This window comes from Harpia harpyja, chromosome 4, assembly GCF_026419915.1.
Source record: "Harpia harpyja isolate bHarHar1 chromosome 4, bHarHar1 primary haplotype, whole genome shotgun sequence".
Classification (NCBI taxonomy): domain Eukaryota; kingdom Metazoa; phylum Chordata; class Aves; order Accipitriformes; family Accipitridae; genus Harpia; species Harpia harpyja.
Genome location: NC_068943.1, coordinates 46,516,656 through 46,538,468, shown reverse-complemented (window position 1 = coordinate 46,538,468; position 21,813 = coordinate 46,516,656). Strand labels below are relative to the sequence as shown.

General features: G+C 44.9%; 1 protein-coding gene across 4 annotated transcripts in view; it reads right to left on the bottom strand.

Moving 5' to 3' along the window:
- SIK3 (SIK family kinase 3) overlaps positions 1-21,813 on the bottom strand; it is a 92,199-nt gene that overhangs the window by 36,050 nt on the left and 34,336 nt on the right. For 3 of the 4 annotated variants that reach the window (XM_052786687.1, XM_052786688.1, XM_052786689.1), the window contains exons 2-3: positions 6,540-6,656; positions 3,084-3,147 (exon numbers count right to left, since the gene is read on the bottom strand). In XM_052786687.1, coding sequence (XP_052642647.1) covers positions 3,084-3,147; positions 6,540-6,581 — 106 coding nt within the window. In that variant the 5' untranslated portion in view covers positions 6,582-6,656. Of the gene's footprint in view, positions 1-3,083; positions 3,148-5,529; positions 5,551-6,539; positions 6,657-21,813 lie in introns of those variants that run through there. The other variant, XM_052786690.1, reaches the window with a different exon arrangement.

Here is a 21,813-nt window from a genome sequence, read left to right as displayed (position 1 = left end):
ATTAACCAGACGAGAATTTTGTCAAGCTTTCTGAGAATTTTTGTTAATCAACCAAGTACTCATATTCTTGTCAATGAGGGCTGCAGATTATTTACAGTATTCATAGTAAACAGCTGAAATCAAAACAGACTTCTAGACTGTATTCTGTTTGACCTCAAAAAAGAACACTCGAGGGACCTGGAACAAAGAGCACCGTATGTTTAAAAGGAGACATTAATTTGTTCATGATGTCAAACCAGCAACCCAACCACACGCAAAACATGCATAGGGACAAAAACAACAATTTACATTTTGCTGCTTAAGCCCACAGCGAAAGCAAGTCTTCCCCAGATCCCCATGCAGCGCTATGCAAACAAAGCGAATTATCAAAACGTTTCCAGTAACAGATGAATCAAAGACACTTACGGCATGGCTTGGCCACTGAAGGAGCTATCAGCCCTTTTACTGGAAATTCAGATAAACAGGTTGTAAAGCTCTCCCAGGTGCCTACCCAGGACAGCCTGCAGAGCTCAGACCAACCAGGGACAAGACAGACAAGCGTCCAACACTGACTGACTTAAACCGTGGCCATTTAGAGAAACTACCATTCTTTCAGCTAAAAATTCCAACCTATATTGCTGCCCATGTAATATTTACAGTTGTATGGTACAGTTTAAGCCTGTGAAAGTCTTTTTAAAGCACCAAGGGAAACAACTTAGATTTGCTTCTAACAAAAACTTGCCGTTCACAAAAACCTGACACTGTAACTCGGATTATATGAGGCACTCAACCTCACACCGAGCGTTTAGCATCCAGAAAACCATGGCTGCCAGCACCCCCCACTTCTGCAGCTCAGCACTACACTTCAAAACCTAGGTCATGCAGATGTTAGGAGACAATCAAGAAAAAGAGATAAAGACTCAGCACAGGCACGTTTAATAGAGGATTCCCCAGTGCGCAGTAATGGACACAGTGACTGCACTGTCCATACGCACCTAACACGGCTATCCCAGCAGCATGTCCAGCGATCCCTAACAAGCCTACCATAAAAGGGACAGGCATTGAGTTGAAGCAATGTGTAGGCAACGTTTTATCCTTAATAATAGGTAAGCCCCAGCTTCCGCCCACTGCACGACAGTACAGAAGAGTCAGAGCGGGTGCAAAGCCAGCCTGCGCTGCGATAGACTTTCTCTCAACAACATGAGGACGTGAGATTCTTTAGTACTGGAGATGCTAACGACTGCAAGGAAGCCTTCCCAAAACGGGTTGCTGTTTCCTCCCTGTAAATTGCTTCCGCTGTTAGAACAAAGTCTTCGTTGCTCCTCAGGAAACTCCGATTACAAAAAGCTGAGACTTTAGTTTCCCCCTCTCTGCTCTAACACCGAGGGCGCACAGGGCCTCGCGCAGCGCCTGAAAACGCTCAAAACCGGCTAGCGCGGGCACAACCTCTGGCTTCGGTCTGGAAAAACGTCATGGCTGTTACATAACTGGCTGCTCCCAGCTATCCATGAGGATAAAATGCTGGGCAGTGTAATGGAAATTAGCCATGCTAATGAGCTGAATTTACTACAGCATAAAATATTTCAGAAAGCAATGAGATTTTTCACTTCAACTCATGTAGAAGGCTAAGAGAATTCATTCCAAGTTCATATATGAGCTTGCACATAGTTCTGGATTTAGAAAAAGACGAGCCCATCTCTGCCAAATTCACCAGAAGAGGGAGAAAAAGCAAAAAGTCATTTATACTTTTCTGCAGTGATCCACACACAGGCGAACTCTAATACACATTCAAGTGATTTTGCTGCAATTACAGCTTGCCGCACAAGGTAAGATGAATTTCACAAGCTTCCAGAACCGCTGGGTGCCTAGCGCCGTGATTCATGTTTGAGGAAACAACTGGAAGACTCAGCTGGAGGAAGTCGCATTTTTCACCAGACAATCCACACTTTCCAAACATCAGCTACTACTTGCTTCTTCCTTCAGCTGTCACCTTCTCAGAGAAGAAATCCAAAGGACAAGGACAATGTTGAGAAGAAGACATGACGGCCATCTACGAAGGTACTGAGGAACTGGTATTAGATTATATTCACTGGAAACCAGCATTTTTCAGCTCAAGTTGTCTTCCTTTTCCTTAATTTGGAACTTGTCTTGCTTCTCTAAGAGCTTCATCTTTTATTACAACTCGGCTGCAGTTCCAGCAGAGTGAGAGGCTCTGACATCAAAAGTGAATCTGCTGCAATGACTTAACAGGACAAAAAGGAGAGTATTTCCATTTAGCTGACAGGCTGTATGTGACTGTCCTCACAAGGACACTGCCTGGAAGCAGATTTAAGCCAGCTCACTTCAAGCATGAAGGATTTGCCCCCTTTTCTGAGGCTCACGTTGGCTAAGTTAGTAAACACCAATCTTGCAAAATTCTGACTCTGCCACCCGGTGCAAAATTCCAGTGTGTAAGTAAATCTCTATTTCTACAAGTTTCTTACTGGTCATGGCAATAAAACAAATTAATAAATCAGTCAACAGGTCTTGCAATTGTGCTGCACAGATACCTTTTTGCCTTTAAAGAATAGCTTCAGTGGTCAAGAAAGCTCAGCCAAAACATTCTTAGCAGACAATGGAGTTTAAAATGGATGTAACTAATACATGCTAAGATAACATCAGATATGAAGAAGATAAGAAAATACACGGTTTTGAGAACAAAATACTACAGAACCGCAGGACTGCCTGTTTCTTTGAAAGCTACCAACAAACAACAACATTTCCGCTATCGTCAACAAGTTTCAAATAACTTGCTGGGAAGCAAAGTATTCAGCAACACTTTAAAATCCAACTGGATTACTATTTCCAACGTCTTTAATCCCAAAGTCAGCATAAAAAAAGTAGCAGCACCACCTGTCAATGAAACCCAAAGAAGAAACAGAGGTTATGGAAGTTATTTTTCCATTAAGTTGGTAGCATTTATTTCTTTACCCCTTTTGTCAATGGAAAGTTTTCAGGCTGAAGGGCATCTCTCAACTGAAACAAGAGAGTGTGGCAGCTATTTTCAGTTTACTGTAGTCGACCAAGTGCATTATCTGATTAAAGAATGCAATAAATGTACTTACCAAATATTTCCCCTCCACTAGCATACTCTGTCACTAGATAAATCATCCTCTCCGTCTCCATAACCTGGACACAAGGACAGAAAAGTGACAGATAAGGAGACTGCCGTGTGCAAAAAGAAACGTAACTAAAAAAAATTTATTCTTTCTATAACACGCGTAACTGCTTTCATCAAATCAAAAATATTACTTTCCCATGCTTTACAGAGCTATGCAAAGGAATGGACAGGAACTGGGGAAAGTAAGAATCAAACAGCAAGTTTTAAACACTAAATCTGTAACTAAACACAACACTTCCTCTTCTTCCCCTCCCTTTAGCGTTTGCTCCCCAGTTTTGTCTCATTCCAGCAGCCTGGGAGACTTTTCAGGGCTCCTGCAACCAAACTTAGTTCACCCTTTCAACTAATCAGTCCATCGCAGGCACTAAAATAACCAACGCAATTTTGCCACAGGGAGGAATATTCGCTGAATCAATAAGCAACTTTCAAATGAGTCAAGACCTATTAGACATAAACCACAGCGTGGGCTTTGCTTTATGGAGGCTGCACGGTTCAGCCAGGTAATGCCACATTTTTCACAGTTTTTAACACACATTTTTTAAGAGTCAGTTAGGATTTTGGGACCATAGCAGTCCAACACGCAAGGCTGGCAATATATTAGATGGGATTTCTGTAAAGGGCAGACAAAGGGCAGCAAGGGGCTGATGGAGAGCAATGCCACGCTCTGCACCACAGCAGGGCTGCTGCACAGGACTCTTGGAAGTGTACGACTGATTTCTGAGCACAGTTCTATCACCCTTAGCGAAACCTATACTCCAAAATGACCTCAGAGTCCTGAACAACTTCTAGGAAAGGCTCTATCAGGATGCAGAAGAGAAGAAAAGCATAGGGCAAGGCACTATATGCTAAAGACAGGCCTCAACTACATTTTTAACGCTTAATAGACAGTGGGTGAGGGCACGCAATTGCACTGAGCATACGAAAAGCAGCAAATAATGCCCTCCTGCCTGCAGACTTGGTAACGGTGGTTCCGAGGGCTGTTTTGAGACTGGATTAGGTTTTGTGACCTGCCTTCAGGAAAGTATGCACTTGGGGTGTTTTCCAAAATTTGATGCCATTTATTTAGCAGGCTTTGCAGCTTTGTCAATGGAAAAAAACACCGTGTTTCATTTCCAGGACTGCAGGGCTGAACCGCCAGTGCCAGGTTTAAGAGGTCCATTTGCATACTCCAGGGTGTTTAGAAAAGGCCTGGAAACATTTTGGTTTTGTTTTGGCTTTTCTCTGTTTCAAAGACAAGTGAAAGTTCACTTTTTGACACAAAATGGACTATTATCCCAACAGAGAAGCTTGGTACCTGGAGCCCCACACTGCTTGCTCCTACTAAGAATTAGGACTCGAACTCGCAGACTTTGTATTTTAAAAAATACAAGCCTGATCCAGACAACGGCAGCTGCTTTAACAGCTGGATCACTATTATGCTGAATGTTAAGAGTATAACGAAGATGAACCTCAGTTCTGCTCAAGTGTCACAGGGCATGATGTACAGCTCCCACTCAGTGGCGATACTACATGTCCAGAGAAGCCTTCAGTAGATATTTTTAAGCATGTTTCTGTTTCCAGACAGAATCTCTGATATTATAGACACTTTCTCCTTTTTAACTTACACCTTTTAAGTTCTATAAGCTCAAGGAAACGTGATTTTTAAAGTCAGATTCCTGATGAAAAGCTGTGAAAGGCTCTGAATTCCCAACTCCAGGTTTTAGTAGTTTTTACCTAAAAATAAATGCCACTGAAAGTACCCAGAAAGAACAGCCAGATGAAACATGCTCCACAGCGGGTACTCTTTTCTCACCTTAGCAAAGCCGAGCCACAAGTGTCACCTGTTCAGTATCATATCAAAAGCTTTAGATGGAATAAAACAGGTTGAAAAAGGAGTTTTTGGCTCAGAAAAAAAAAAAGGTTTAAGGAGTCAGTTTGCAAACGAACATTCCCTAAGTACCTTAAAAGTGCTGCAATTCTGCACTGTTTGCTGTAAGCATCTCACACTTGACAGTTTGGCCAAAACAGCTAAACATTAACCTCTGACACTTCTCAGTTTTAACTCTTTGGAGTCCCAGTAAATACTCCTATCTATCAGGCACAGATGAGAAGCAGCCTGGGCTTGAACAGACAAAAGCTGGTTGTAGGGAACGGCAACTTCTATTGCGGGTTACCACAACTTCTCCCTTAAAATGCGCACATGAACATTACATTACAAAAGGAAATAACCCCAGCTTATTTCCCCCAGGATTCCAAGTTTTTCACATTCCAATGCCTGCCATCCGAGCCAGGCAGCCACAAACAGGAGATCACCCATCTTTAATTAGTCTCTTGCACCTGAACACTGTCCCCAGGAAGGGCCCTGGACAGCCCTTTCTCCACTTTCCATACCAGCCCAAAGAAGAGCTAACCTTCCATCCACAGCTTGGATGGAAGTCCCCTCCATTCCCAAAACAGCCTGTGACTGAGCGCCCTCTGGCAAGTGTACCGCTCCATCAAAGGTGCAGGTAGTTCTGTATGAACCTGGCAGTCAGTGGTCAGCTCTGGCACGATCCTGGGAAGGAGCCTCTGTCCCACAGCTCCCCAGAACTGGCACTGGAAGCAACAGAGAGGAGACTTTCACAGAGCTTTTTAGCACTCTTTGGTTGTAAGTCACTGCTTGAGCCCTTGTATCAGAAAGGCCCAGGGCAGGAGTCTTTCATCTGTCCAACAGCTTCTGAAACAGCTTTTAACATTTCACCAAGGTGTTGGTCCCCTTTGATCCTCCGCTCCCATCACTCTGCTGCCTGCTTGTCTCCAGCCAGTTGCAACTTCCTTGCTGTTCTATTTGATCGTGCAGTCAGAGGGGCACCACCAAATACGTGTGTAAAAGGCAACACACATGGATTCTGTCTCTGGTGGTTTTGTTTGCAGAGTAAAGATGCCAAACAAGCTGGAGGAAGTCTGCAAACAATATTCAAAAGCAGGTCTGCTGCTGCTGTTGATCACCTTCCAGGGATCTTCCTGGGAAGGACTTTCAGCAAGTCCTTGGGGCCACAGGGCAACTCGGCAGAGAGAGGAGAGCCAAGGAGTCGCATGCTTTCAGTCCTGCTAGCGGGTAAGACTTACTCTCTCCCTTAAATTGAGAAGGGGAGCCCGCATCCGGTTTCAACTGGGAAACTGAAAAGCACACAATAGCCATAAACAAATGGCAAGAGGCCAGCCCACAGCAGAAGTGTGATCTCCCAGAAAATAGAAGGATTAGCCACACTTTCCCCCTGCCCCTCTAATCAAAGTTCCCTGAGACCCTGAAAACATGAAAGACTTTCCCAGTATTTCACGTAGGAGAAATGGAGGGATAATCCTAGAGAAAGCATTACTATACAGTCAGCGTAAAGCTATCGTGCAGAGGGATGGAAAACCCACTGCAGAGTGCTCCTACCTGGTATAACCTGATGATATGTGGGTGGCAAAGCATCTTCATGATCTGAACTTCTCTAAATATCTTCTTCAGGTTCTCTTCATCCAGCTGTGTCTTATCAATTATCTTTATAGCAACCTAGCGGAAGGAGAAAACAAAAGAGAGATTATTGACCCAATTGCATATTAGGAAAAGCATTTTTAAAAACAAATACTGCATGTAAGACCCTGCCATGCTGAACACTGTACGAAAACAGAAGAGGTTGTCCCTGCCTCAGAGGGCCTGGGATCTGAGCAGCCTCCCAGAATCCAGCCAGCTTGCCACAAATTGGGCAGGAAGAAGCTTTGCTTCCTAATCCTCAGTGTATTTTCCCTACAGAGGGTACCTCCTTAAGAGCAGCATTGCAGAAGGCAGTGGGATTTTTAGGCTGTTGCCCATTACGGCACTACAGCATGTTCACAGAGGCACCCAACACTGTGCCGAAAAGCAAGTTACTTCTGAACTCCTGCATATATTTCAAGAGAGTCCAAACATTTGTTGTTTGCTCAAAGGAACCAGTTTCCTAGATCTCACCACCCAGCTTCGCCCTTCAGCCTCGCAACTGTCACGTTAACTTACCACTGGAGGTTGTGCCCAAACACCAGCCCGAGAGCTGCACTGCTTTGGCATAAAAGCAGCGAGACAGATGGAGAAGTTGCCAGCTAGCCACACAGCGGGGGAACAGCTTTCAGGCACTGAAATCCGGACGCAAGTGGAACAGACCCTGTTGCGTTATCCACACAACACCTCACTGTAACAGGGCTGATAAATACGAGCAGGGATGGAAATGGGGGCATTCAGGCTTCTAACAATTGAGATATTTATTTACCTATTTTAAGGCAGAAGTGCTCTATAACGCTACACTAACATAGTTTAAACAAGTCTAAGTGCTTCCAGTCAGCTGCTCTCCAGCCTTGAAGACTCTCTTGCTTCTTTTCCCTCCACCTTCTCCAAGCATCCTTCCCCAGCACCGACGACTCCCAGCTTTTTTGGGCATGGACAGTAAAGCCATCAGACTCCAAATGGGGAGACACTTCTGTGCTAAAAAGTACCTCCCCTCAAGTCCACTCTGTCATTTGTTTCATCCACACACAGAGTAAGGAAAGGAGTCTTTTCCGGAAGGCCACGTTTAGCAGGGGAGAAAAGGCAACTGCCAGTGTGATAACTTGCCAGAGCAAACAGATGAGAGAAAAGGCTGCTCTCACTGGCAGAGGAACATTTGCTCTGCTGCTCCTACATCAGATTTCAGCCTTGAGTTAATAAGTACCTTCCTCCCCACCAAGAAACATCAGTGCGAGCGAGCAGCTATAGTGTGCCAGTCTCGTTCAAGATTTGTGGGCTGAATTAACATCCACCAGCAGGTTTTCTCGCTTAGAGATGGCACTCTCCCTGAGAACCGCTTTTAGAAATCTTCTCCTGGTTGCTTTGCTAAAGCATAATTTACAAAACTTCTGTCAAGGAAGACTGCAGAATCATGCAAAGACATGGGGAAGGGCATGCAAAGCAGCACTGCGGTAAAAAACGCTGATGATGCACAACCAGAAAGATTTGACACAGGAGCCCAAACCCCAATTACATAAATGCTTAGCTTGTAACAGGCTCCAGCATTTGCTAGGGACAAGGACAAGTGCTCCACACACAAAGGCGTGCCATGTCCATGGACGAAAAACCACAGTGGCACACGATCCAAAACACATGTACTTCTCTCATGCCAAACCCCAAGTGCAATGCTAAACGATGCTCTAACAGGCATGGTGCTGTTTGGAGAAAAACAAACAAACAAAAAAGGATCTTTACGATCTTTAAGGGAACAATCTGAAGCACATGAAAATTAAGCTTCATCTTTTATGATAAAATCCCTGCCAGGGGAATAAGTGCCCTGCATGTAAGCAGAACGCAGCAGAACCCCGAAAAGGCACCAAGTACAATAAGCTGTTTCTTTCATTTGAAACCTTTAATTCAGAGTACAGGAACGATTCCAGACTTCTAAGTCACTGAGCATGCTTCCTACAGCAAGAACAGAAGCTGAAAGGCAGCCAGGTCTGGCACTCGGCACTAGAAGCTGCTGGCAGGAACGGGGCTAGAGCCAAGACACAAGGTGAAACGGCAGAACGGGACCCCGCTCCGTAAGGCTGCCAAGCACTAACCGGCAGTAATTAACAGGGTGACGAGCCGCTGCTGTCCTGTTCTGGGCTGGCAGCACTCTGCACTGCAGCTCATCCTCTGCTGAGCAGCAGACAGGCGGCAAGCGCATGTTTCATTAGCTAGGGTTTTGGTAGATCTGCACCACATAGTTTCAAGGACAATGCTCAGGAGCAGACTGGAAAAGTTAAGAGAGCCAGAGCGGGATTGGAAACCACTCAGTACATGCTTTTCACCAAGCATTTTCCCTGCAAGAATGAGTTTTTATAAAATTTAAACATACATACATATATATATAAAGCTAAGGGAAGCTTCCTCAAAGAGTGAAGCCAAGATGTCTACCAAGAGACATGAGTCATTTTCAGGCACAAATATGTAAATGACAATCCACAGATCTGGAGTATTCCTAAACTCCTTACTCATTTCCCAGCTCTATATTTGCTCTAAGGAAAGCTCATTTCCCAGCTTAATTATATGGCTTGAGTTGACACTCTTGTCCAAGTTGAAGGTATGTAGAGCAGCTGATTAAATACGCCATGGTCAGTAGGGCCAGACAAAACAGAACTGAATTACTCTGTTTTTCTCTCTGATAACACGGGGCAGGGAGAACCAGGCTGCCATCTCACATGCTTGCCTGCCCCACGCTTGTCACCTCGCTACGCTGCGGGCTTTACATGTGGTGCCCTGAAACTCCACACCCACAAGACACAAAATACCTGAATCGGTAGCAAAGGAACACAAACTCCAGCCAGAAAATGTCTTCTTGTGAAGATCTTACTGTGAGTTTGGCCAAATGGGTGGCTCTTGAACAAACCTAAACCCATCCTCAAAAGTTATGAGGAGGTTTCTTCAAAATCTTTTCATTCCATTCAAATGCCTCCAGCAACTGATGTAACATAAAAGGTAAAACCTCCTGAAAAAGCCTGGGGAAACCACCTTGTGCTCCGGTTTTGGGAAATTCAGAGCTTCCTCATGAACATGCGAGGGTGGAAGTAGGAAAACCCCTCTGTACTCACCACAGCAGGGAAAGCACAGAGAATTTGAGGGGTGAGGGGCTTGCATTTCACCTGGGGCTTTGCAGAGGTACTTTACTTGGTTTGTTTCAGAGGCTTCCTCTTTGGTTTGTTTCAGAGGATTGCTTTTTTTCCAGAAGGAAGGAGTGGTTTCAAGGCTTTCCAGAACAGACCGAGTTGGTTTCTCCATTCCTGCATTTCCCAGCTGGCTAATATTCTCCCTTCCCTTGAAAGATGATTCAGGATTTCAACAGAAAAAAGACTGGCTGAAGTCCTCTGGTCACATCAGCCAGACTGACTTCATCTAAAACTTGGTCGCAGGGAAACAACCACAATGGATTCTGCTCTGCTAAGTGCATGCTTTCCTTCCGCTGGGAAAGTCTGCCCTGCCTAAGGCTCCTGACCAGGAAAGAGCCCCTGCAACTGCACACCCTCCTCCTCCTTCTCCTTCTCCTCCTGGGTTTTGCTCCATCCTCCAAGCTCTCAATGCAGGTTATGCACACAAGGTTGCAGTTTTTGGTTGCAGTTCTTCCTGCTAGCAGTAACTTGCTGCTGCCATCACAAAACCATCTCACCCCAGGAGAAAGCATCAAGAAAGTACAGGCAAATAGGCTTCCCGCTCCAATTGAAGGGAACACTAACATTTATGGCACCACTAGAACTAGCACTCTGTAGTATTACTTATGCAAAAAGAATCAGTTTCAGGTAGTCTCATGAAACACTAAAATCCCAAACCCAAAATCAAGTGCATTCCCTCATGCTTGCAAATACCACATAAAATAGAGAGGAGCAAGCAAGACTAAACGTCATTAAATAAAGCACAAATTTGCCTACAAGCAGAAGTGGAAGAAAACCATGATCTAATTTCTTAAACAATGAAATACCCATAAAAAAGGAGTCTGAAAAATTAACTGTTCTTTTATCAAAAGTTAATGAAGCTTACAGGCAGTAGGATACATGCCAACTCTGGAGCATACATGCTGCTACCAATTAACAAAGTGTTCCCTCCATTTCTAAACATTTCATTTTTTCTTTCTTGAATCCAAGTAAAACTTACACCAGTAATTTGAGGAAGAAATCGTTATTTGGAAAAAATGGTAAGTTGCTAAAAACAACAGTTGGTAGAGAGAAGGTAAGGTGTTCGAACTGATGCCTGCAGGATGCTGCGGAGGTCTTGCTCTTCAGGGCCAGAAGGCTCATCCATTGTATTTCCAGATTTTTCTTCTGGTGCACTTCAGCTGAACATTGCTCTGTATTTTTTTTTTTTATTCTAAAGCCGTGCTGAGTATGTGTGCATGCCAGGCAAAAGCCTTGTGAGAAGTAGTGGAAATTTCAACCACAGATTAGCATGCATCCTCGTTTTGGCTGGGATAGAGTTCATTTTCTTCCTAGTAGCTGGTATAATGTTGTGTTTTGGATTTAGTATGAGAAGGATGTTGATAACACACTGATGGTTTCAGTTGTTGCTAAGTAGTGTTTAGACTAAGTCAAGGATTTTTCAGCCTTTCATGCCCAGCCAGCAAGAAGGCTGGAGGGGCACAAGAAGTTGGGAGGGGACACAGCCAGGACACCTGACCCAAACTGGCCAAAGGGATATTCCATACCATGGGATGTCATGTCCCGTATATAAACTGGGGGGAGTTGGCCTAGGGGAAGGATCGCCGCTCAGGAACTAACTGGGCATCAGTCGGCGAGTGGTGAGCAACTGCATCGTGCATCACTTGTCCTTCTTGGATTATATTTCACTCTCTTTTTGTTATCTTCCTTTTCATTACTATTATTATTTTCATTTTATTTCAATTATTAAACTGTTCTTACCTCAACCCACGAGTTTTACTTGTTTTCGATTCTCCTCCCCAGCCCACTGCCGGGGAGGAGTGAGTGGGCGGCCACGTGGTGCTTAGTTGCTGGCTGGGGCTAAACCACGACAGCATGAAAGCAAAAGGGGTGGTTAGGGAACTAAAGGAGAGGAACTGAAACTCTGGAAGGCCAAAAGGGCACAAGCAGTTATCCCCAATATCAACATGTCCCCCTGCATCAAATGGGAAGTCAAGAGGGCCAGAAACTATATTTCAGGCCAAAACAGCAAGTTGCTTTCACTGCACCCCAAAATTATACGTTCCTATTTTGCATTGAGAGACCAGATTTTAAAATCTGGTGGCCACCAGAACTAGAAGACAATGCCAAGGGTGAGAGTCTCCTAAACGAGGCAGAAGTCTCGGTGTAGGAGAGAATACCTAATTGCAGGAATTAAAATTATATAGACATCCTGTTTATCAGCTAAGCGTGGCTAATATTCATACAGACTTCCTTGAATCAATACTGCCCTGCCAACAAGAAGGGAAATAAATTGCTGGGTGTCCAGGTGGATGGGCAGGAGGAGGACGGGGGTGGCACAGGGGCAGGGAGAGGACAGCCACCATGCTCTTAACTGTTACAACTTCTTGGAAAGTATATGAGAGGGGGAAAAAAGGTAGGAGCAAAACATCTGTTTTGAGTGGAAAGAAGCCATGAAACAGCGAATGTTTCCTTTTTCTTCTGCACAGTGAACAAAGGAAAAAGCCAAAGACCCTGTACTGGGCTAACACCTATTACTTCATGCCACACATTTGCTTAGATCTAATTATAACTATAATTAAACTATAATTAAAGTTTCCTGCATGGATGATCATTCAATAAAGAAACCACCTTTTCCATTTCAGATCAGTTGTTTCTATAGCAGCCTACGTTAAAAATCAGGAAAAACCCCACTTCTTTCGGAATGTGACCATGTGATCAGTCTAATCAGTAATCGTTATAAAAGTATAATTATGCCAGTAAGTGTTTCCATAAGTCAGCAATTGATCTCCTCAATGTAACAAGAGCCAACAGATGGCACCGACAAATTGACTGCATTGAAAAAAAATCAACATGTTTATTTAGGAGAACCACATTTCCTAGAATTGTTCCAAGGAGTCCTCCTGCTCCAAATTCCTCCTGGAAAACCCTCAATAAACATTCACTGCGTGTATTCTGCTGTAGATGAACCTGTCCATGCAACTTGGTTCCCGTGTTGTTCTCTCTGTGAGGGCACATGGCAGAATACAAATGAATGAAAAGCTGCCACCAGTGCAGGTCTTTAGACTAATGAATGAATAAACCTGGAGAAGGCCAATCTAAATGCAAAGGCAGGCACCTGGGTTCCCTCTATGTTAGCAAGTTATGTCAGCTAAGAAGCCCTCTCCTTTCCATTGGCTAGAGCTACAGTCTTACTAGGCTGACAAGATGAGCTGTCAGAGGGATGGACAGAGAAGAACTTCTTCCAGCTGCTCCTGCCTGCCAGAAACGCTTGGGAAGCTTGGGAACATGGCCTGTTCGGATTAAGCAGCTGCTGGAGGGGTAGAAATCACTCCTGTAAGCAGATACTGAAGCTGCACAGGACCTTCAGAACTCCAGTAGCAGAGACCAGAATTAAGACAGAGGGAAAAAAAGAAAAAACAAAACAAAACAAACCCTCAAAAGTGAAAAACCTGACATTGGCAGCAGATGCAAACTGCAAAGCATGGCCGTCCCGTCCCAGCACTGACAGCACAAGGAAACCTCTAGGGTACGGTCATATTTAGATGTTAAATACAGCATCCTCCATACCTTCTCTTTGCTGCAAGCGGAATGGTGAGCACTGAGTGGCTGCAATGCACCTACCACGGGGCTGAAGCTCGGCTGTTTACTCTCTCCAGCTGACCTGCACCACACTACACACTCCACTGTCATCATGTATCCCATGCTGTAGATCAGGCTCCGCCACTGCCTTTTTCCCCGCATTAGAGCTGTATAGTCAGAAGAGCTCTGCAGACCAGATAAGCGAGCAAGTACATACAGAAGATGATATGCATATTAGCTACATGTGGAGGCACTTAACTGGCATATGGACACACAGCTGTGATAAAAACAAAACTTGAACTCCAGGCTACTGCCGGTCATGTCCCTTTTCGGGAGCTCAGTTTGATAGATGTCACTCTACAGCAACGCCGCGTTTCCGTATGGACAGTTGGATGGCAGAGGCAGATGTTTTTCAGGCAAGCTGTCATCACAAGTCTGCTTGTGTGTTTAGGGTCACTAAAAGTGATCCCCCTAGATGCAAATAGGCAATTTGTACAGTTTATAGTCATAAGAAAACACTTGACAAAAAAAGATGCACTCTAACTGACATTCTAGATACCCAGACAATAGCTTGTTGCTGAACCAGTGAGACTTCTCTTGACAAGCTCATGGGCAAAACAGAGGCATCTCCTCCTCAGAATTAACTAACTAGCAGAAACCACCTAACTAAAGTGACATAGCAGATAAAATGAGGCCATTCTGCAGCAAAATCAGTGGCTTTTGGGGGCGGCACAAACACAAATATTGGCAGCAACTGAAAGCAGGAAACTGTGGACCAAGATGCGTACAGAAAAGTTGCATTTGCTCAGGAAGGAAGTTATCACCTTGTCCACATCCCTCTTCAGAATCAATGCAGTGACTTGTGTCTTGCACAAGGTGAAGAAAATACTGATGGCGTTTTGAGAAAAGTCAATACGTCCAAATCCTCTTGGCCTGTTGCAATGTTAATACCCTGCTTGTGTGAACGCTGTACTCTGCTATAACCTTTCCTTGGCCCCAGGGGAACAGAACCGGGATTTCAATGACAGAAGCACAAACCCCACATTCACATCTACAGCTCAGCATACCAGCTAAACCCAGTTAAGAAAATCTCATCATTTCAGCGCATGCACAACAACCTACAAATGTGGTTGGAACCGTTGCAGCCAGGGGAAACTCATCTACAGCATCCCCTAGGAGCCCAGCCTTTACCTGTGCTGACTACCAAAATACCAATTCCTCATTTTCCAGTCTTGTGTTAACACTACGCTAGCAGCTGCAGCTTCTCTTTTCAAAAAGAAACTATCAAACACATACAAGAGCTGAATGCCCCCCGCCCAAAACACACCACTTCACAGCATGAACTTAAGTGTCAAATGGTGACTTAATCCCAAATGCAAATTCTTTCCTTTCCTATCCTGAAAGGTGCAAGGGATGACAGGTATACTCTTGCATATTCAGCCACAGCAATAACGTTCTGCAAGCAACGAGCAAGCTTGATCGCATTGCTAAAACTGGCTTCCAGGAACTGTATTCTCCTCCACTTGTCACAGTTACCTTGCATCACAGGTCAGCAACAGTGTGGTTCTGTAGAGCTTCTCCTAATTATTTCATCACCTGGGGTAACAGCAGGAAACAACAGAGAGATTCTAAGTTACCTTCACCAGCTGCCGAACATGCTAACACGAACTACATCACAGGCTTGCTGAACAGCATTAAGGGCATTAAGATTGCAGGGAAAGGCAAGGGAATCGTAACCGGAGATGCCAATTAGATACACAAACTGTTTCAGTGCATGAAGAAGCTCCTTCTGCAAGTCGGAGGTGCTGCAAGCCCAAGTTCTTTGGCTTGCAGCAGGGACACACCATGAAGCGTCACCTCAGACTGCAAACATAAGACTTGAGAAGAGGCAGTGCAGAGGGGCAGGCTGCAGTACTTCGCACAGAACTGCCCCAGTCATCTGCTGCTGGTTTGTTGCAAAGAGCACGTCTAGGTTGTACAGTATTACTACTACAAAATCTGATGGCAGCTCAGTTAGTTACCTGGTCTTCAGGCTGATCAGAACTTCGGAAGACCAAACTGTGAGCAAGGAGGTCAGCCTTCCTCAGCTTAGGCACAGGAATCCCTTAAGCTACACCACATCTACCTCCAGCCTTTATCCTCCTTAAAGGCAAGATTTCCAGAATCTTTTCTAACTTCTGGTCAGATGTTGAATCTCCTGGTCCTGGCCACTACTGCCTTTTCTTCCTCAGCTACAGCAAGAGACTACACTGGATTGAGCCAAAGGCAGAGCAAGCCTTAGGAAACCAGATTACAGGTAGCCACACCTAACCAATTCAAACAGAAGTATGGTATATGCACACAATTCCTGTCTCTCCTAAATTCCGTCAGGTTCCCATTGTACTGTGTTTATATTACAACTGACCTATCCATCTTTTCATTTAGCACTGTTACAAGAGCAGAAAAACTCTCCCGTTCCACAACTTCAGCTGACATCTGTGCGAGTAATTTGTTTTTAGTTCAGAAGCCTTATAAAATTACTATAATGCTTAACAGATGCAAGTCTAAGAACTTCACAGGAGTCAGAACCATGAATTAGAGGTGGTATGGAAAATTATTTATTTATCCTAGTCAAGGGAAAAAAGCAAACCACACCCACAAATGGCAGCCTACAGTGATGGCCTGCACTACTACGCTTAAATAGGTCCACATGCCCATCCACAGATAGCAGGCACAAAGAACTGAATGCCTGGTTATGTGATTTAATTGAACTCCTTCATACCTTGACTATAAATGCAGAATGTCTAAGAACTGGTATTAATAGTTAGCCTAAGCCTAAGGAAAAGCAGCTCAGGTAAAAGCCAAGTAAAGACCCCTCTCCCCACCGGTGTTGGACCCCCCAGCACAGCTCTTCCTTGACTTCTTTACATCTTGTTTTCACCTCAGGATCTTTGATCTAACGAGAGTCTTTCTACAGCAGAGATTGAGATCTCCCAAACCAGTGCAGGCTGTAATCGGTTCACAAAACTCAAGTTGCAAATTAGGCCACTATCTGGTCACATCTTACCTGAGTTGCGGGTGTAAAACACATCATACAGACATTTAATGGGAAAGCAGCTTTTGCTTGTAGCATTCGCAGTGGCCCTACAGTAATTACAGGGGGATCTGCCAAGGCAATGCAAGTACTGTGTGGGTTTGCTGGAGTGAAAGGAATGAAAATTCAGCAATGAACAGTGCTGTGGTTCAGCCGTACGATCTGCTGACAGTCTGCAGCGCTACCTCCTTGGGTTCTATGCAAATTAAAAGCAATCTTGGCACTTACTACACAAAGACTGCACTTGCTAATTAAAACCGGTTTTTGAATGAGCTTAGTTAAACTAGTGCAGAACTTTATGGAGGTACATTTAAATTGATGTAAACCAGTTAACTAGTCAAATGCGATGTGAAAAAGCAGATCCCAGTCACGTAAGCTTGACTATTCTGTAGAAGAGGCTCAGATCCAGTCACTCTGGCCAGCAGATGGGAACGCAGCATTTCTGCTTAGGCCTGACCGGGCTCTTGCTTATGCTACAGCTTGGCCTCCCAGCAACCTGCACACAAGCAAAGCCAAGAGGTGAATCAAAATCCGGGAGGACACTTGTGCACCTTGGTCCCCTTTCAATACAGGTTACCCTCCACCTCAGGACACTGCGTTCAAACTGGTTTCTTAATCGCTCTCCACCCATGAAGTAGTTAAGCAGCTGAACTTTTGTCCAAAAGCACAGAATCGGCAAGGTCGGGTCATGTCTATGCAACGCTGGCCATCAGGACGTGGCACCGACCTCATTTTAAATCAAGGGGAACGGAGGAAAAGTCCAGGAAAAGGAGATGACAACGTTCTTACCTTTATCAGCCATATTTCCCACACACGCAGAGCGGCACAGATCGCGCTGCATGTAGGAGGGGAAGCACAAAGAAGCTTGTATGTCCTCCGCTCCACACCTCGGCAGAGATGGCAAGAGCTGAGCGTCCAAGGGGGAGATTGGGAAAGGAGGCGGAGAGGCAGCAGGATGCCATGGGGCAGGATCCCACGGGAGGCTGGGCTGCCTGGGAGACAGAACCAGCAAGAAGAGGAGGCAAAGCCACTGCTGAGAAGAAAGTCGAAACGCCTTTCCCAAGCAGAGTTCAATCCCATGCCCCAGCACATGGTCACCGAGGGGAACTTAATCAGAAAGGACACTGCCATCACCCAACACTGCTGCAGTTGTTCCAGGTTTCTTCCAGAAAATGCATGCGTGACTCTGCCAAAGTGTTCAATGTTGTCATTTGTATTTAATGTAAAGTTTTTAGCAAGTTCAAATGTACATTAGGTTTCCCCTCCCCCATATTTCACAGCTTCTAACAACTAAAAGAAATCCCGGTGCTGCATTACAGCTCAGCAGACAGCACAGTCCCCCAGACCACTACAAAATGCCTGACTGTAACCAGGTGAGACCAAAGACATGTCAGTTAACCTCAGAGGGCATTTATGCTCTGGGTTTACCATAGTTCTTTTGTTTGCAAAGACAGGAGAGGGGAGGAGACTACAGTGAATTCATTTACAGTATCAGTCTGATACGTGTCAGACACCCGCAGTGATATCCAACATAATGCAGTAGGCTGTAACAGTATCAGGAAAATTAGACCACTTCTGAGAAAAGCTTGCTGTTATTAAGTGCTGGGCTCTCCCTGACTTGCAGGAATTACACCCAGAATGATACTGACTGGCACTAGGTTGAAGACATAACTTCTACACTTCCACTCAATGCCGGTACGGTCTTTTTTCAAACACGGAGTTGTGTACCTCACAGCCTCTCTGAAAAGCCCAGTGAAGGAATAAGCAAATAAAATCCATATGGAGAAGTGCATTGGATCATCTACGGCTAACACCATCAACTGTTTCTTTTGGGCACTTCCACATGTGAACGCCTTCCATGGTTACTCCTTCCCTTCCCTCCGTCCCCTCCACTCCCACCCCTCTCACAGCCACCTCCAGCTGGCAGATGAGGATGGAGCACAGCCCCCAGCCCAGCGGGTCAGCTTCAAGGTTGCACTGCAGGCTAAGCATTCAATAAAAACAAGATTCAGCTTACGAACGCCTTTAATACCCATTTGTCAGTATTGGGACAGGAGTTGTTAGTTGTACATCGTAACTGACCACCATTCAGACACACGACTCCTAACCTCTCTTGAGATTGCCAGTTTAAGATTTAGAGGGCCTGTGAAAGGGCCTGTGTTGCTAAAACTAAAAAGCCCATCAGTGTCCAATCACCAAAGCTTCATTACCATGTACCACAGCAAAGTAAGAGCACCTTGCAGGAGCACAGGTGCAAACTCTTAAGCTGCAACTGATTTACTGTTGCTTCGCCCAGAACCAAGCGACAGTTGAAGCAGCAAGCACACCAACCAATATATCCAGCTCATTTCAGGGGCCAGAGTCAAGACCTGCTTGCAAGATTACCTATACTCCAACGAGACCACTTCTTACATTGCTAATGCTCTTGCCTGCAGCCAGCAGAGCTAGAGGAAATCATACGAGACTGTTACTCACTGGCACTGTGTTAGAGCAACACTAGACTCTTGGACCGAGTTGCTTAGCAGCAGAGTTTTGGAAATGTAGTCGCATGCAGGAAGAAATCTGTCACAGCAGGCTACGCACCAAGAATGCTGTACGGCAGCAGCCACGGGTCCGCCTGCTGTGAAACTAAGCTGTACTTGCTGCAACACAGAGAACTCGTTTGAGGGCAGATGAGGAATGAGACTCACAGTCTACCTTCCAGGTTTTTAGGGAAAGACCTGTCTCAAATATCAATAGGAAGTCTTCACAAAACTGCTAGGATATTAGAACAAGCAGGTTTTAAAAGTGTTATTGAAAGTTCCCCTGGACTGATATTTTGCTCTCATTCAGTCATGACCTAAAAACGCAAGGGACAAGGAAAAGCAGTACATTCCAGGTACGCAGCTTAAAATTAGACTCAGGTTTGAATGCAAGTGGATTGGATTATTAAAAAACAAAAGCTCAGAAGCAAGAAAAGTTAGTAGACGGTGTGCATGAAGTGGTGTCAAGAAACATACTGTACTTTGGGGTTTGAATATTGTTAAGCAATACTTATAATGCAAAGATCACTACTCAGATTGACAGGTCTCCAATGAGAAGAGGGAAAACCTTAACCTCGCTCATGTCAAACACGTACTGAGCAGCGCACTGGTGCACTGCAACAGGTCTCTCTCTCAACAAGTCAAGAGTAGATGGCTATTTTTTAACAAGAGCAACATGCACGCAGCAAGAACATCTCTGGTTTGGCTCACCAGTCTTCCATACAACGCAAGAAATCCTATTGCCATAAGTTGCAATCAGGAAAAATAACTGCACCAGGATGTGCAGCAGAGCCACAGGGAGCCTTTGCACTGGCTTCCAATTTATTTCTTGAGGCTCCTTAAGGGTTAAAGCAGAGGACTTCTGGAAGATATTAAGCACTGATGTTTTGGCTTCCCTTCTGCAAACAGCAACAACCTCCAGAGGAATCTGTCATCCCATATAACAATCCCTTTCACTCAACCTCAGCGGCCCGTTCCCTTTGCCTCGCCACAGCCTAAGCGGCGGTGGCTCCGTGCTGAGCTATTACACCGAATTATGCCCACATTCCAGGGAGGAGGCCAGGTTCTGCAGCAACGCCAGCATTCACAATATTTTTAATATGGAATTACATTATGTGCAGTTATATTCAGAAGCATAATAGCTCCTGGTTAAAGAAGAAGGCTATAAGAACATTAAATATCACATTGGGATCACAGTATCAGAGAAAATCGAAAGCGACAGATAAAACGGAATGAATCACTATTCCACTTCATATGCCATCAAGTCCGTTTGGGAATATGGTATTCTGGGCTCTGAAATGCAAACTTGCACAGATATTTTCCTAAGCCTGTAAGCATTAGGTCTTTTCTATACCGAAGTGAATCTACTTGGATATTCAAAATAAATCAAAAGCAATAGCCAATGCTACAGCACACACTTGCAGATAAGGGAGTTACGCTGTAATGTTGCTACAACTCAGTGACTGCCAAACACTGAAGTCTTGTGCCAGGGTACCCCCCAGTGAATCACGAGCACTTCTCAAAGGGTCTGCAGCTAGCTCTGCTCCCATGACGCCAGCAAGAACGCCGAACGCTCTGCACTGAGGAACTGGCACCTAGCAATTGTCAACTTCTTCCACAACTACAAATATCCACATGTCACCATTTGTAAAGGCTGCGAAATGACCAGAAAGACAATGAAATCAGAGCTATGAAAAAAATCTCATCTGATAGGCAAAGTCCTAAGGCAGCCGTTAGCTATCAGCATGTCAAGGTTTTGCATACAACCCATCGAAGTTAAAGATTTCAGATGCAGAAAATGTTCCTGTGTGCACCCACAGTATGCTGTTTGCAGGGACTGCACCTTCAATACAGCTGCGACTGGAGGCACACTGGAGAGCACAGCGGCCCTGCAGCCTGGCTGCATGGAGACAGACAGACTGCCCAGCTGCAGAGCGTGCTGACACTGCACGTGCTCTTCATTACTCTACAGGGGTATGGGTAGGGTGAGAGACTCTTCCAGGGCACGAGCTTGTTCCCCATTCAGTTTCTGTATGTAAGTAAACACTGCTCCCTCACCCAGTACCTCCAAGATCAAAACTAGAAGGTGATAGTAAACCCTTTATTTCTGCCATTATTTTTAAAGGTGCCAAATGCATTAATGCTACAGGATCTGGAGTATATCGAGCGGGAAGAGACCAAGATTTCGACTGGAAAGTGAAGGATGAAGCAAAATGCCAGATCTAGATGATGTATTCAGAAATTTTTAGACACTGCGTTTCCAGCAACAGCCTTTATACAGTTTGCCATGATTAGATGGCAGTTTCTATGGGAACAAATAAGCAGCATCCCCGTCACAAGATGTCTTGTAAATGGCACTTTCTTACGGCTTAGCATGAAACACACCATCCACTTGGTACATCTGGAGATGTAGGCTCCCAGGCTCCTCAGCATGACGGTGTTTTAAATGCTGAGGGCAGTGTACGTGTGCATTTATGATGAATATCCACTGCTTTGCAAGACTGTACTAGCCGTCAGGATTAATGTATTCTCAGCGGCAGCCAACCCATTCAACATCTGCTTTAATTTGGGCAACTTCTGCCCGTATAAACGTTCCTTCTGGGAGCAGTCATTTTCTTTGTGAAAAATGCAGGCAGTGGTGGAGTGCCAGTGCCACAACCGAACTAGCATAGACCACCCAAGAGAAGATGCCCACCTCTGGGAAAGGTACAGCAATTTGAAGATAAAAAGCACCATGAAGGCTAAGCATTTCTTACCTTCTATGCCAGACGTTAGATCTCATTTTTTCTCCAGACGACTCATCCTCTTCACCCCCCTCCAAAACCATCCCCAAACACCTACAGGCTGAACTTTAAGAACTGATGAAG